This window comes from Capricornis sumatraensis, chromosome 10 (genome assembly GCF_032405125.1).
Source record: "Capricornis sumatraensis isolate serow.1 chromosome 10, serow.2, whole genome shotgun sequence".
Taxonomy (NCBI): Eukaryota; Metazoa; Chordata; class Mammalia; order Artiodactyla; family Bovidae; genus Capricornis; species Capricornis sumatraensis.
This window is the reverse complement of record NC_091078.1, coordinates 6,245,847-6,262,992: the sequence shown is the minus strand read 5'-3', so window position 1 is coordinate 6,262,992 and position 17,146 is coordinate 6,245,847. Positions and strand designations below refer to the sequence as shown.

Genomic DNA, 17,146 nt, shown 5'->3' with positions numbered 1-17,146 from the left:
AGAAGCAGGGTCAGAGGCCTGCTCTGCTCTGTCTCTGAAGCCCAAGCAAGACTGTTCATTTGATTTCCCTACCACTGAGTCCTGCAGCCTCTGATATTGTGTCCCTGCTTTAGCTGTGTCCTACAGCTTTCGATAATATGTATTTACTTTTGTATTCATATGTGTGTTTTTTTTTTTAATTTTCCTTGAGAGGACCTATTTGACCCATGAATTACATTGTTTAGTATCTGAGTGTTTGGAAATTTTCCTGTCATCTTTCTGTTACTGATTTCTCCTTTGATTCCTTTATGCTCAGAGAACACATTCTGTGTAATTTCAGTTCTTTTAGGTTTGTTGTGGTTTATTTCATGGCCTAGGCTATGGTCTGTTTTGGTAAATGTCCTGTGGACTCTTGAAAATAATATGTATTTTGTTGTTAGATGGAGCATTCTACAAATGTTGAGTAGACCCTGTTTGTTCTTCCACATCCTTGCTGATTTTATTGTCTGGTGGTTTTCTCGGCTGCTGAGAGAGAAGTGTGGGACTCTCCGTCTGTAATTTGGAATTTGGTCTTTCTCATTTCAGTTGTGTCAGTTTTGTTCCATGCACAGTTGGTGTGTACACATTTAGGCTTGTTTTGTCTTCTTGGTGGATTGATTCTTTAATCATTTCATAAGGTCCCTCTGTATTTGGTAATTTGCTCTGAATCCTCCTTTATCTGATATTAATATAGCCACTCTTGCTTTTTTTAAAAATATTTTTGCCTGGTATATACTTTTGCTATTTTACTTTAAAATACTTACACTTTTATATATAAGGTGGATTTCCTGTATGCAGCATATAGTTGGGTCATGATTCTTTTTAATCCATTCTGCCAGTCTGTCTTTCCATTTGTGTCTGAGCACCCTTTACATTAATGGAATTATTGATAACGTTAGGGCTTAAGTCTACCATTTCTTTGGCTTCATCTTTTTTCTTCTCTTTTATTTTCCATTTTCTTGCCTTTCTCTGTGTTATTTTTAGTTCTTTTAGAATGCCATTTTGACTTATATGTAGTGTTTTGAGTGTATCTCCTTATAGAGAAATATTATGGTTGTTCTTGGTATTATGTTATATATATATAACTTTGTGTGGTATATTTAATAAGGATAGAAATCTTACTTTCATTAGGTCTCTTCTCCCCATTTATAATATACATATTTTAAATATTTCCTGTACTTAAGAACTTGCTAACTGAAAGGACCACAAACTGTACAGAGGCAAAAAGACAGTTTATTGGGGAGGGGGGCGGTCTTCAGAATTGCAGTTTGGTGGTCACAGATTTCTAGAGGAAATGAGAATATTATCCCACTGGAGAAAAATGGGCAGAGGTTTTCATAGGAAAAAGATGGAAGTTAATGAAAAGTTACTTACTGAGAGTTTGTACTGGAAGTTAAAATTATTCTATACATACAATAGGGTTATGGAACGCATCTCATTCATTATGAGGGAAAAGTATGTTTTCTTTAGTTCAGAAGATGACCCGTTCTCAGCGTTATTCTTCTCTTTTAGCAACTATTCAGCAGTTTTAATTTAGGATCTGCAGCAGGAATCTAGCATGTGCAGGAAACATAGATTAGAGGTCCTCAGGTCACATCACCATCAAACCTGACATAGCTCATTTCACAAACTCCATAAGACATTGGTGGTAGAGCCTGTGAGGATGGGAGCCTGGGTTTCCCCGTTGGTCCCTTCTAGTGGGGACAGGCGTGCTAGAGCCACTGTGTGTCCCATGGCGCTTCGCAGTTTATTGTGCACAAGTGTGTATTGCCAGGCCACCTCTTTCCTGCTCCTTTGGCAGGGTGCAGCTTTTCCTTGAGACTTTGGTGATTTTGTTTATGTGTGTGCCCATCAGCATTTCCAGTTGCTGGCTTCTTCATCACCTATTCTGGGATACATTTGCGGGGGGCGGGGGGGGAACCAGGGAATTTTCTACGATGTTTTTGTTTTTTGGAGAGTTGAATTTCCAGGACCCTAGCTTGTCTGTCTTCTCAACTATACCTTTTTCTTTGTTTTAGATTTAATGTCTAGAATTTTTAGCTGTACTTTGCAGAAGAAAAAGGAGAGTGTATCTGTTACATCTTGTGTGGAACTAGAATTCTATCTTCTATTAAATTTTAATCATAGTATATTACTTTGATTCTGTGAAAGTTAAGAAGATATAGTTGACACCAAGAAAAGTAAGTAAGCTATTATTATCAGGGTGGTTACCTTTAATAGAAGAATAAGGAAAATACGCAAATCAGCATAATGAAAAGAGGAAGAAAAATTCTGTGAGACAAGTATCCACCAAGAGATATGGATGCTTATAAACAAAATGATCGTAATTTATTTAGGTAGGATCAGAAAAAGCTTTTACAAAATGGTTTCAAATGGATTGGGAAGGCTGGATAGGATTATGACAGCTAGGGTTTTGGAAGTGAAAGGAAGCATTTTTAAGTGGCAAAAATAGAACAAGTAATGTTCTTTGCCTTTTTAGGTAGAAAGTCAAATGTTTGACAGCTATTCAGTCAACTTAATAGAGGAGTGCCCCTTGGCAGTCACAGGCAGAACTGTTTTTATGTATTATTCACAAGATTCTGTCTTTCTTCTCCTCATGCTCAGGTCCATCCCAGAGATCATGATTTGTTGGTCTTGGGGGAATTAAGAATGGGTATCATTGTGTTTGTTTTTTTAAGAGAGACAATTAAAACAAAGTTGATTGTTTAAGTGCTATATAAATAGAGTTAAAGAGTCACAATGATTGTGGAGTGAGGATATGCAGCAACTGAATTATAACAACTAAAAGTGAGAAGTTCGTTTAGGCAGTTACAACAGAATACCATAGACATAGGCTTATAAACAATAGAAATTTATTTCTTACAGTTTTGGAGGGTGGTAGTTCCAAGATCAAGGTACCTGCCTGCTTCCAGATTGTGGACAGTTGTCTTTTCCCTGTGTCCTCACATGGGGAAGGGACGAGGGAGTTCTCTGTGATTTCTTTCACAGGGTCATGAGGGTTCCACCCCCGTGACCTAATCACCACCCAAAGGCCCACCTCCAAACCATCACACTGGGGCAATAGGTTTCAGCATGTGAAACTTGGGAGTAGGGATGCAAATTCCAGCCCTGCATCTTACAAATGAAAGCTGAGATTTAGCAATCAATGGCTTTCTCAAGGTTTCAGGGCTCCTAAAAGATATGGGGGAAAACACAGTTCCCTGATTTCCAGTGGATACTATTTCCATAAACCTCCAGAGAGAACTTCTTTGAGAGGGAATCTCTTGACTGCTGGTTTAGCTTGTGTACAAAATCCTTACCTGAAAGTTTCTTTAGCCAGTGCAGTGAGTAGAAGCTGACTCTGCTGAAACCCACAGGGAGGAAGGGCATGCTCCTTCTTGGCTGTGGACTTGCTTTGTGTAGATGTTTTGGGTCAGAACATCTCTTAAGCAGCAAAATGGAGTTCTCGAGTAACATCTATGGAGAGCGCCTGAGGTCATCACCCTATTAAATATTTTCTGATCTATTTCTAAAAATATCCATTGCTAAATTAGTGGAGAAATTACAATAACTTCAAAAGACAGTATCTCTATTTACTAGGATACTGTAAAGATTGTTAATTGTATTAGTTTCTTATGGCTGTTTGTTACCTTAATCAACATAGAAAATGATTTTCTCTTTTGGTTTTTGCTTTATGGTGAGCAGTGTAGAATTACTCACAGATTTAAATAAGTGTTTGATCATACTGAACCATAGCCAAGGAATGCGGGGATAGGGGTGGAAATAAGTTTTCTATTTGGACCTGAATGTTCCTGAAATCTCTAAACATCAGTAAAATACACTTGCAATCCTTTAGTACTTCCTTTTCATATCAGATTAATTGGTGTGAAGAATTATGCACACTTTCTTTTTGCAAATTGAGCCAGTGGTGTTTACGGGCTCATTTTTCTTGATGCTATCATGAGTGTTTCTGTAGTTTAAACGTGTCTCATCAGTGAGGAGGCAAGAAACAGAGAGACATGAGACCCAATCTGGTTCTATTTGTGTGAACAAATTCCCTCTAGAAGACCCAGTTTTACCTGGAACGTGAGGAAATTGAAGTAAATGACATTTCAGTTGTATTGCAGTTCATAAGCTGATAAAAATAAGAAAAGCTAAGAAGCCACAAGTTTTTAAAATTGAAGGTCTGCATGTGTGGCCCGTGGCCTGTCTGTCACGTTCTTGGTACAGTGCTCACTCTTACAACTTCCTGAGTCTTTTGAGCGCTCTGGTGGTTCCACTGTCTTCACTAATGTTCTTTATTTTTCTTGCTAATCCTTTGAAAACCTAGGATTTAAAAAAGAAATAAGTTTTTGAATGGTAATTTTTAATTGCCTGACTTACTATTGATGCAGTTTCTGTGTGTTTAACCCCTAAAGTCTGTCTTCCCTTTCAAGTGCTTTCATTTTTGCAAAAAAACTGTAATGTACTACTTTAAAAAGAGATATATAAGCTGATAAATGTTTACCAAAAAAATATATTACTTCATATGCATTAACCATAAATGTTAGAGGAAATAATTTTTTCTTCATATATGAAAAATAACTAGGTTTGGATTAAGATATAATTTTAGTAATTTGGGCTACCTGTATTTTAAAAAATGGAATCCGTCTTTTCATTAACACTGTTGTTGTTTTTTTTAAAGTATGACTGTGGTGTCTCAATGTTTTGGTTCCCTTTTTTATTATGCCTCCCACCCCCGTCTCTCTCTGCACAGGGTGGGTATTCTGCTCCCTCCTTCTCTCCTTGGCAGGGCTCCTTCCAAGGGATCCCACGGACTGTTCCGCCGCACCGCAGACAGAGTGAGTCTGTGTCTCTCACTCCTACCCTGCTCTGCTTCCCGTTCACGTGTCCCCTTTCTGCATGACCGTCCCTCCCCAGCACCTCCTCTCTGTCCAGAGCAATCTGCAGGCACGTGCTAAACCAGCACTCCCTGGGCTCTCCTCTCTTAATTAACATTTCCTACATCTGCATGTGAACAGACTTTTCCACATAGAGCCTCAGGAAAGCTGTCTGAAGTTAATGTCTTTCTAATGCCTTTTAAACCTGTTGCCAGTGGCGCTATACCTACCGACATGCATCTGTCTTTAATGTATTTTCTCTTTTCATGACCTTGAGATAATATGAATAAAGCTTGTTTTTTAAATATAGTCATGTTAAACATGTACACTCTAAATGCAGTGGTATAATGGACAGATGCATATTGTTTAGGGAGCAGGCTTACTAGACCATTGCACATTTCTTTAAATATTTCCTAATCAAAAGGCTTTGATTGCGTTTCACTGTTTTCTAATACAGAAATCTTTTAAGTCATTTAAAGGGTGTTTTTAAATAACTAATATGTCTTTATAATTTATCAGCCGCTTTACAGTACAGAAGAAATGACTTTTGAATATGCATGGTTTACTAACGTTTCTAATGATTTAGTAATTGTTTGACTTAAAAAAAAATCTTTGTTTATATTGAATTTGCTTTCCAAAACAGTGTTTATTTGTGTTATGTACTTACCTGGTAAGTTGATAATATTTTATCTTTTTTGAAAAGTCACCAAGAAAAGCTACTATTAATGAAAAATATATTTAAATATTGTCAGTCACAGTCACTTTTATGGTTTCTCCATGGATTTGCCCTAATTTTTAATTCATATCAATTTTTTCATAAATTATCCTTACCTAAATAATGTGAAGTATCAAAGATCTAAAAGGGGGGAATTTTAAGCAGTTAAAATTTTTTAATGTGATTTATTCAAATAAAATTTTATTTCTTGAATTAGCCAATAGGAAGTATCAACATGAATTTGAGACAAGGCTTGAAATGTATGTTTTGGGCATTATGCCTTTCCTTCCCTTTTGCACTTTTTAAAGAATAATGGGATGGAGTTTGCATAGGCTTTCATATCAAGCTATTTAGCAGCAAGGTAATTTGTTCAAAGCATTCCTCCCTTCTCCTCCTTTCCCATCTCCCACCACCTTTGTAAATACTCCTTTTTACTTCCCTTGCTTCAATTAAGTTGCTTTCTTTTCTCCTCTAAAGATTGCTAGCACACAAAGAATTATACTAAATTGCTAGTGAACTAATCTGAATTTCAAAGGGCAGTTTTAATAATGTATTTTTAGGCAGTAGCCGCTATACTCCATGGTTGGCAGATTTACTCAGAAGGACGCACCTACCTTGGATTTTCTGAAGCCCCCTCTTAGTCCCCATTCTTTTACCCACTGTTTTTCTCTTCTATTCTCCTTCCTCTTATCTAGATGCAGTATGTAATTGGAGTTTGCAGTTAACTCTTCAGTATTACAGATAGTTGTAGATTTATTTTTTAAAACAGGTTTCCCAAAGCACCCATTTCACCAGTTTCTTATCTGCATACCTTTAGAGATTTCTTGTTCCTCACCTGAGTCATTGGCCATCCATTTCCAAATGCTTCTTTCTCCTTTGGATTTAGAGCTAATTTTTAAATTTCTAACTGTGAAGCAACACTGTTCTTCCATACTACTATCAAGATTTGTCTTTCTAGCTTTTCTGTAGATCAAACCTCCTTTCTCTGCATCTCCAAGTTAGCAAAAAGAAAGTTTGGTTCTCCAGCATTTGAATGTGTTGGCCTCAATATACATTGAGTCTTTCTCTTGATCATTTGAGACCTTTAGGACTCTGTGGAAAGTGATAGAGGACTTGTTCACAGCCTTTTGACGGCTCTTCTTGAGCTTTGAAGGTTCCTTTAAAGGAAATATGTATCAACTACTACATTATTTGAATTTACCCTGAGAACAGCTGACAGGAATATAAAAATAATAAGTATAAAATAATAATATTATTATTATGTACTGACAAAATAATAGAGGAGAAGGTTGTGAAACAATGGATAAATCTGGTGGTTTTCCAGAGAGTTTGGGAATAGGTCTCCCCTTTTCCTACACTAAACTGCTCATGTAGTCAGTGATACAGTACAGTATTTATCTCCACATTTAATCAGTATGTAGCTTCCAGCGCTGATTTTTGGAGAGGTTAATTCTGTAAGTGATGGCATGTAGTTAGTTGAGAGAGTTCTCCTACATTATTGTATTTCAGTAGTAAGTTCTTTCTGATGCCCTCCTGAACATCAGCTTAAGCAAACTGCCTTTTTTGGTAAATGCAGAAGCCAGGTAAGCTTGGCTTATTAGTTTTCAGTAAGATAGCCTGTGTTTGGTTTTGTATTTTAAAATGTGTAAGAGCGGTGGACCTAACACAGGCATAAGGGTTAGCTTGTCATAGATGTCGCAGAGCATGAAATACCTGAGGGTTAGGGGACTGTTTAGCTCTGATAACTCTAGAAAGCTGCCGTGGCTAAGAGTGTTCTTGGTTAATTTAAGAATACCTCCAAAAAAGATAAAGGAGATAAACAGAAGATAAAGGAGATAAACAGAAGATAAAGGAGATAAAAGGAAAATCCTGCTCTTTTGTTTGTCTTTTTTTACCCCCTCAGGAAATTTTGACTTATATTTCTTTTCTCAGGTATATTACCAATCTTAACTTGATGATGCTTGTCTTCCAGTTTCAAATTAACTTTTGTCTAGGTTAGAAAATATCTACATTTAGACATTCCAAGGTCTTCCTGTTGGCGTTAGTTTAGTATTTCTAATTTCCAACTGTGTAAAAGTAGAAATGATAGTTTTATGTGTATGTGTATAAAAGTTTATATATATATATGTAAAACCTACTTCACAGTATGAAAATTTAATAAAATAATAACTTTTGGCAAGTAAAAGTCTTAATAGTAATCTTAAATAACTGTTCTTGCTAGAGCATACTGCTTCTAGAAATACTTGACTTTTAAAAAAGTGTATTGAATACAGCTTTTAAAATTTGCTCTTTAACACCTTCCTTGAAAGAATTTAGAAATCTTACTACCTTTAGCTTCCATGTGCAGTAACTTAAATTGGAAGAAAAAAGATACTTTTAAGCAACAGAAGTCATTAATGATGTTTACATATTAAAAGCCCTATTAAGCCCAAAGTTTCTTTTTAAAAAACTTTCATTGAAGTACAGTTGGTTTACAATGTGTGTTTAGTTTCTGCTGTACAACAGAGGGACTCAGTTATACATATATATTATTTTTTTTTGATTATGACTTATCACAGGATATTAAATATAGTTCCCTGAGCTGTACAGTAGGACCTTGTTGTTTATCCATCTTATATATAATAGTTTGCATCTGCTAATCCCAAACTCCCAATCCAGACCAGTAGTTTCTTGATTTAGTGTTACCTGGCTTGTAAATTTATATAATAATTATAATTAATTATACTCATCAGAATTATGTTAAGAATAAAAATTATATTGCCTTATATTTTTCTCCTCCTCTTATAACCTTCAGTGGTTGTTTTACAAACCTTTTTTGACAACTGACACAAATTCATTTTACATCATAACCCGGTATGTATTTATTGAATGAAACTATACAACCCAATATATGCATCTGTGTATATTTAAAATTCAGATAAAAGATTCATAAAATATTACTTTCTCTTAGGACATTTGATATGCTCATATTTTCAGTTTTTGTTTTTCTTTTTTCCATATAGTATTATCTGAGCATTTTTCATACAGTAAATATTTCTTGAAAACATCGTTTTAATGACTACATGGTAATATGTTATCATGTGATGTGCTTACTTGTTTTCCTGTTGTTTGACATCGATGCTATTTCCATTTCCCCCTATTAAATAGAGATACTAGAGATATTACTGTAGTGCAGTTTATTCTTGTGTACAGATCAGTGCTAGCGCTAGAAGGATGGTTGTTAAAGGGTGTGTGCTTTTTAGAATGCTTGATGTGTATTGCTGAACTGACAAACATGTTCATAAGGTATATCTTAACGTGGCTCAATCCGATTGGCTTTACCATGTGACTGTAATCAATTTTATATGTAAAGATAGCATCTCAGTGCTTTAATGAGAAATTAGCTCGGAGAGTGACTTTTCATAAAAATAAAATATTTTTCAGTGAAGTAGAAAAGGGTAGTAACTCAGTAAAAACAGAACAATTTGATTTTACAGCAGGCTATTTTTTAAAAATGTAGTTAATATAGAATATGTGTCCACTGTGTCCATTTTTGCAGCCAGTTCAAGTGCATATTAGTCATTGGTTAATTGACTAGAAATGTGCATCAAACATGGTCCTGGAAGCTGCCCTGTAAACGTCAGCATGGGTTAGTTTCTTTCTCAACAGCTTGCAGTTATGAGAAACAAAGCCGTTGCTGTTGTCTGTGTAAGCCATTTATAATCCGCAGATTCTGCGGTGGTTTTGTTAGCTGTGTTTGTTGCCTTGTCGTAGTGCCTGCAGCCCCCTACTCTGGATAAGTATACCATGCGTATTGATCACCAGTGGAATTGTCCTATTATGATGTTTAGTTTTTTATTTTTTTCCTGAAGTATTATGCATCCCAGAGGTAGATTCTGATGGGTTTTACATCTCAGAGATGTAAACTCATGAAATTTAGGCATCTCATACTGATTATGCCTGTGTGGTAAATGGCTTAAGTCACTATTGTTCACCTTGTTAATTTTTAAAAGCTGTTAACTGGTTAACTTAAAAAAGCCATTGAACTCCTTATTTTAAAAAGTGCTTATTTTTAATTTGTATTTATCAGTCAGGTATCTTCCTTAAGTTCTCTTGAGATTTGGGGACATTATTCTAGGGTATAAGACATTCCTGGTCTCCCCAAATCCCTGAAAACTTTGATTGGGTTCATGTGAATTATAGAGCAGAATTCATTGGACCCAGTTATGCTGGGATCCAGTCCTGTCTTCCACCTCTCTAGTGATGTATGGAGCCTTGCTTATAATGTGGAACATCATATTTAAGACATACATGAAGATCAGATTAATCTTTTATTGCCCTTTAATGCAGCAGCAGTAAACTGAGTTGTGTTTGCAATATGCAAGACTCTGAAGTTATTAAAAATAATTTCTACTTCCTTTATAAGGGATTACATGCAGTTAAACCCTTTTAGATCTTTGGAGTATGAATATTAATTGTGTCAAAATTCTTTACAGTATTTTATTTGTGTAAGATTCTTCACGTGATTCCTTTTAAGGGTAAGAAGTTTATATATACACTGTGCTGTGGATAGGAATATTTGTATTAACTTATAAACCACTTCAGCAAGTATAAATCTATTAAGATATTTTTTCATTTTATAGAAATACATTAAACTAATGCCTGAAAAAATACTGCGAAAGCAAATACTGTTGGCTGCTGCCCAGTCATGGCAGTCCCTTGGTGTTGCGTGTGGTCTCTGACACCATTGTCCTGTCTTTTTCTTGTCTCTGCTCTCCCATTATGCTATTGGCAAGGAGTTGAGAAGTTAGTCCATTACTTCTCTGACAAAGCGTGGTACAGTACAATTTCAGATTTTTTCCTACCACCTTCCTCATTGTCACTTTTTTCTCCCCCAGTTTGCATGATGCATGTCAGAGCCTGCATGAAATTACAGGCATGTTACAAGTGGCTCTATTACCATCTTCCTTTTAATGTTTAAAATGTATTCAGTATTGATAATAAAGTTATATGTACCAAGGAAAAATAATATTAGGTAATTCCTGTGTATGTTGTGCGGTAGCATTATTATGCTTTAGGACATTTTCTTCTTTCTACCTTACCTAGTTTGACATACTTTTATTCCATCAGGACTTGATATTTCTAGCTGCCCTCTTACTATTGGGGACTTTAGAACATGAGTGTTTACAGAAACTGATATGACTTTTCCTTATGTTAAAATGCTTGAAATCTTGGAAGTGGTATGAAACAGAGGTGGAAAGTTTTTCTTAGTGATGTGTGCTGATCTGCATTTCCTTGTGTTCAGTGTATTTCCTCCAGTGGATCACTCGGAACCACTTTTTCCTGGAAATACTGCTTCACACTGTGGCTTGAGTTTGGTATCTGAACATTTTCCTGTGTAGGACAGATCAGCTAAGAAGGCAATAGGGCATCATCTAAGAGTTAATACCTGAATGTTGGTATTGAATCTGCCTTTTGAGTTTTTAAAATAATCAGCTGGCTATATTGCATATTCTGAGAGTCTGTGAGCTCGTTGGACTTAACTCAGTATACATAGAATAGTGGAGCTTCCCAGGTGGCTCATTGGTACAGAGTCCGCCTGTCAAGCAGGAGACATGGGTTCAGTCTCTGGGTTGGGAAGATCCCCTGGAGGAGGAAATGGCAACCATTCCATTGCTTAGAAAATCCCATGGACAGAGGAGCCTGGCGGGCTGCAGTCCAGTGGGTCGCAGAGTCTGGCGTGACTGGGTGAGTGAGCATGTGTGCACACAGAAGAGTCAAGCTTCAGTGCTGCATTTTAAATTTTCTGTCAGTTCAAATGCTGGCTTTGCTGTTTGCCAAAGTGTATGAATTTGAATAACTACTTAATTTCATTTAACCTCAGTTTACTCATTTACAAAAAGATTATACCTTCCACCTAGGGTCTTATGATAATCCGAGATCATGCATGCTATTTAGAGTTTAGCTGTCTACCACTGGGAAAAAGGGAAACCCTTCTTTTACAGTCTGAAGTATGTTTCTCAAGTATTTGGAATGTGTCAGGCATTATATTGGTACTGAGTACTGTATGCCTGTTATTATTGTGATTAACAGCAATTCACTGAGTTGTAGGTACTGATGTTATCCTCATTTTACAAGTTATGAAATTCCATCTCAGAGGAGTAAGATAATTTACCCAGTATCTCACTGATAGATTGAGAAGCCAGAACTTAAGCCCGGATCAGTATGTCTTCAGAAACTAAGTGGTTCAGTACTGCATTGCACTGGCTCCTTCATATAGCATGTAAATTCTCTCTAAATGTTGAATTGAATTGCCTTGCATTTCCTAGCTGTGGTTTATCTCCAGGAGGGCACTGGAGGATCTGTGTCCTATCAGATATGCCTCCTGTATATGGCCAACATTATTAAAATATGTATTTGGATTCTAGAAACCTTGAAATCTGTAACAGCTAGTTTATTATAATACTATTACAGAATTTGCTTTCCCCCCTCTAGACCTAGCTACTAAAGGGCCATAGCTTGAATTAATCATTTTCATACCTTTTAACAATCATAAGTGACATTTATTGAGCAATTTTGACATGCACTGGGAGGTTCTATCCTGTGTTTTACATATTATAGTCATTTTAAATTATTAGAATTAGAAATGGAAAATAGTTGAATGCTTGTTAATATAGTTTCCCTAACACATTTCATCCAGAAATGTCTAGTCTCCAACTAAAAAGCACCTCTGGCATAGCTGGTAAGTCACTATTGGGGGTGCAGGTCATATGGGAGGTGCTGTGTTCAAGTTAACATGTAATGAATCCTTCAGGCTGTGCTTCTAAACTTGAATCATTAAGCTGACCCCAAACTTAGAGAACACATTTTTTAAATTATAAAATTTCTTGTCCATTAGTGTTTTTTAAAAAAATTTGTTTAAATTAGTGCTGTATCATTGACCTATGGTAATTTATTACCAAAGAGGCAATTTTGGAATGTACTATTTATTGATAGTTATTTATCCATTTATCCTATAAATGTATATTTAATCCCCATTATGTGGGCTTCCCAGGTGACGCTTGTAAAGAACTGCCTGCCAGTGCAGGAGACACAGTAGACGTGGGTTCGATCCCCTGGGTCAGGTAGATCCCCTGGAGGAGGAAATGGCAACCCACTCCAGTACTCTGGCCTGGAGAATCCCATGGACAGAGGAGCCTGGCCGGCTGCAATCCAGAGTCGCAAGAAGTTGGATGTAACTGAAGCGACTTGCAAACATGCACGCATGTTTGCATGTGCAAAGTACTGAGGATGCCGACTACAGCAACAAAAAAATACGAGTAAAGCATGGTACATGCTCTAAGGAGCTCATAGTCTTTGGTTATCTTTGTAAGCAGCACAGAACAGACTTTTAAGATTACCATTGAAGATGCCTGTCAGCCCCTTGCATAGTTACTTGGTAGTGCGTATTGCTGGCACTTTTGACCTTAACATCTGTAGCCGCTGCATTTGAGAATTCTCAGAATAGTGCGTTGAAGTGTATGTATTCAACTACTGAAGTAAGACTTGAAGTAGCTGAGTCCAGTTAGAAGCACTGAGCTCTTTCAGTCTAGGAATGGGTCTCCATTTTTAAACTTTAGTAACCAACTTTTCTATAAATTATAAGGATGGAGTACTCAAGCTCTACTTATTTACGACTACAGGGAGTTTCCTGAAATCCCCCAGGAGTAGGGGGAATTGGTCCTGCCCTCTGAGTCCTGTGGGCTGCTGAGGCTGTGCAATGAAAGGACTGCTGGGCAGCTTACGCAGAGGTCATTTGTTTCTGGATACAGGGTGGTATCCCATCTTTCATCTTCAAGGCCAGAAACCTGGAACTCACCTTAAACTTCTCTGTTTCACCTTCAAAATCTTTTTCAATCCTCCCCCCCCCCTTTTTTTAAACTAATATCCTAATTTAAAACCCATATATTAATAATTCACCTGGGTATTGGCAGTGGCATACTGTCTGGGTGTTCTGCTTGGCAATCTCATCCCCTTCTGTTACCTTCCTCACTGATTCCACCAGAATGATATTGTAATGACACTGGGTCTTAGGATTCCTCTGCTTAAAATGCCTCAATGTCTCCCATCACCTACTTGTACAGAGTCAAGACTACTCAGCCTGTTTTGAGTTCCTTTATGAGCTGGCCCTTCCCCACACCTTCTCACCAGCACTGTGCTTGCCAGTTCAGTCTAACAATTTGAAGTTGCTGGAACATATCAGCCTTTTTTTGCCTTTGTATTTCACATGTTCTGGCCCTCTACCCTGACTGCTTTTCCCTTCCTGTCTTCTTGGCAAACTCCTGCTCTTCTTAAAACTCAGTTCAGATGTTGGTATTTCTTGGATGCCTTCTGTGACCTCTCTAATCAGGCATATGTTTTGCTTCTGCATGTTGTTATCCTTGAGACAGGGTCTCATCTTTTGTTTACCTGACTCTTTCTCGTGAGGCCTTTCAACCACAGGAACGGCATTGTGTTCAGGTTCATATTTTCCTGTACCTACTACAGTGAGTGACATGTCAGACATTTTTAAAAAAGAATGTATGGGAGTGTGTATGTATGTGTGTGCATTTGAAACATCTATAGCAACCATCCCTGTATCATGATAGGACCAATAGGCTTTGCCCCATATACTTCAACTATTTGGGCCATAGAAAGATAACTTTAAAAGTGATATTTTCTTTACCGACTGCCCAAAAGTAATAGAAATTGTATATTTCCCTTGATTTGTATAGAATATAATCATGCAGAGGGCTCCAGAGAAGTGTGTGCAAGGCATGTCAGCCTTAAGAACTTTTCTGTTATAGGCTTCTGAGCTTTAGTTCAGGTTATAGACAACTTGAAATCTGTTTTACTCTCAGACATCATTCAAAAAAGCTGACTATTTTTAATTTTATTAATGGACATTTATTCCTGGGGAGGGTAAATCCATTTTTCACTTATCGGCCATAACGGAGCCATAGTTAATCCCTCAAATGGCAGTGAGACAGAACAAATGAGCTGTGAAAGCCTTTCATTCTGAAACTTTTCAGTAAGAATGCTAAAAGTAACTTAATATTAGCTTAAGACGTTGACCTATTTTTGTGTAAGTGATTAGAATTTCATATCAACTTGGAATATAATCTTCATTCTAAATTGTGTTTATCTGCGGGTAATTTTAATTCTCAATTAAAATTTAGAGTTACAGCACCTGACATTTTTAAATTAATACGTCTTCTAACAAAGTGTTTTGAAGTGGAATAGAGCTTTCCTTTAAAAAAAAAAACTTTAAAATGGATAATATTCTGAAATTCTTAGTTACTGTCTGAATGTTTTATGGAGATCAAACCAAATGACTATATAGAAATCATTCTGTCAAGCTCTCTTTATATATAAAGTTTTAAATAAGTAATGAATCAAGATAGGAATCTCTTTTCTTCAATAAGCCAGTGCTTTAATATTCTTCTTTTACCCTGTTTGATTTGGATCTTGTTTAGTGTTTACTGCTTGTACCATGTTTTGTTTACATCATCACTCATATGTGTCTCATAAACTACTTGAATATTATAGCTTGTTTTTTAATTAAAAAAAACCCACATGCTTCTCATATTAAAACATAGTAAGTGCCAGCACAGCCTAATTGGAACATATTAATTCTGGGTGGTGTTTCTAAAATGAATTGTTGCTAATGTTGTTTTTAATTTTAATAGCCTCAAGTACTACAGCCTTCCAGCAGCCTTCCCAGACCCACAGACCACACCCAGGGAAAACTAGTAAAGCCGCAACATACCGAGGCCCACAGTGAGTGCACATTCCAGGGCACACATCAGGGTGTTGTACCTCCAGATGAAAGCTTTACACACGGCTCGCAACAAGAAAGCAGCAACGGTCTGGAAGACCAGCCTTTTTCATCAGGCCCGGAATTCACTAAGGATGTGGTGAAGAGTACGCCTTCTGAAGCAAACTTGAACACGACCTTGAATGCTCAAGAGCCTTATCATCTGGCAAATAATCAAATCAGTGGGTGCATGCAGTTTGTGCCCACTTCTCTTCAGACACTTCCCCAGTCAAGTACAGATGACCAGGCTAAGAAAGTTGGAAGAAATCAGTCTTCTCCAGAGGGCTACACATCTCAGCCCAAGTCCTCGCAGCTTTTTAAACCACCCATCTTGAATTCTTTGGTATCGCCTCCAGTTCCTGAAACATCTCCAAATAGGACTCCCACTTATAAGAAGTCACCAGTAATCACACAATGTAATTCCGCAAAACTCCAGCCAACATCTAGTCAAACAAATCTTGCAAGTAATCCAAATCCAAAAGCGTCTAAGCTCCGTCCCCCTTCTGGCTCTTTCAAACAAAAACACGTAAGCAGCCCCCGACTAGAGCCTCAAAACTTCCAGGCCAAGACAAGCATCCCAAGACCACTAATAAGAAGAAAAGAAATCATGCAGACTCCTAGTGACAATTTGAATTCTGGGGATTGTTTGGCCTCTAATCAATACTCTCGTCTTCCTAAACCAAAGATACATTAAGTGCATAGCCATCACCTGCCAATTTGTTTTTTTAAAAAAACAATCTGTTCCGTAATAGCTTTATGTGTGCAGTTTGCTATCACGATGGAGGTTCCATTGAAAGCTTGCAAATCTTAAAATTAAAACATGGAAGCTTCTACTGGTTTGGCTCTTCTGTTTTGTATCCTGGTTGAAGTACATACCGTTTGAGCATATTTGTCTCAGGTAAACACGAAAGTTTGCTTACTCACTCAGAGGTCTACAGAAGGCTCTGACCATGGCATCCATTCCTCTGCACATCAGAAACTTCATAACATTCTGCTTAGCAGCCAGCAGATGTGCTTGCTGACGTAGTCCCTTTAGGGTCTGTATTAATTGTGGTTCTCAGAGCCTCACCCTTTTCCATTTGTCCCTCTGTGAATATGGTTATTATTTTAACTGGAGATTTGGTGATAAGGAAAGATGATAGTCTGTAAGCAGAGTTCTGGCCAGTGATGTGTATATTTTAAAGGTCTATGCAAAAGCTCTGTGATGAATAAAGGAGATCAGGCTTTTAATGGGAAGTTAATGTAAGTTTTATTTTTCCTTGTTATAGTCTCAGTATTTATTTATTTACCAGACAAATTCTCCTGGCTAAAGCTCTTCATATTGTATATATAAAAACCAATTATATGTTGCTTTTACATCTTGTTAAACACACACACACAGATTCACACATAATTTGTATTTGTTTTTGTTACTGGATAAATTTTGGAAGGCTTGAGTGAAGATCCACCTGAATACCTGACCTAAAGATATATTCATTTGTAACATATGTTGGTGCTAGAGTTTTGCTGGTAATTCCATTTTGAATCCTATAGGCTTATGGATCCATGCTAGCTGTTTTGAGGTTCCACAGTATATATTTTAAATTAAGTCTTTATTGTAATATTTATATTTATTGACTTTCTGCTAATATCCGAAGACTGGAATAATGGACTTGAAATGTTTGCACAGAACTTTGAAGGGATATGAATGTCTCATACGTGGGGATTTAAAACTATTTTCTATAGCAAAATGAGTTAAAA

At 36.9% G+C, this 17,146-nt stretch overlaps 1 protein-coding gene across 2 annotated transcripts in view; it reads left to right on the top strand.

Moving 5' to 3' along the window:
* CCSER2 (coiled-coil serine rich protein 2) overlaps positions 1–16,260 on the top strand; it is a 154,948-nt gene extending 138,688 nt beyond the window's left edge. The window contains exons 10-11 of one of the 2 annotated variants that reach the window (XM_068981727.1): positions 4,754–4,838; positions 15,279–15,511. In XM_068981727.1, the coding sequence (XP_068837828.1) occupies positions 4,754–4,838; positions 15,279–15,373 (180 nt within the window). In that variant the 3' untranslated portion in view covers positions 15,374–15,511. Of the gene's footprint in view, positions 1–4,753; positions 4,839–15,278 lie in introns of both variants that reach the window. The other variant, XM_068981726.1, reaches the window with a different exon arrangement.
* Positions 16,261–17,146: the final 886 nt, after the last annotated feature.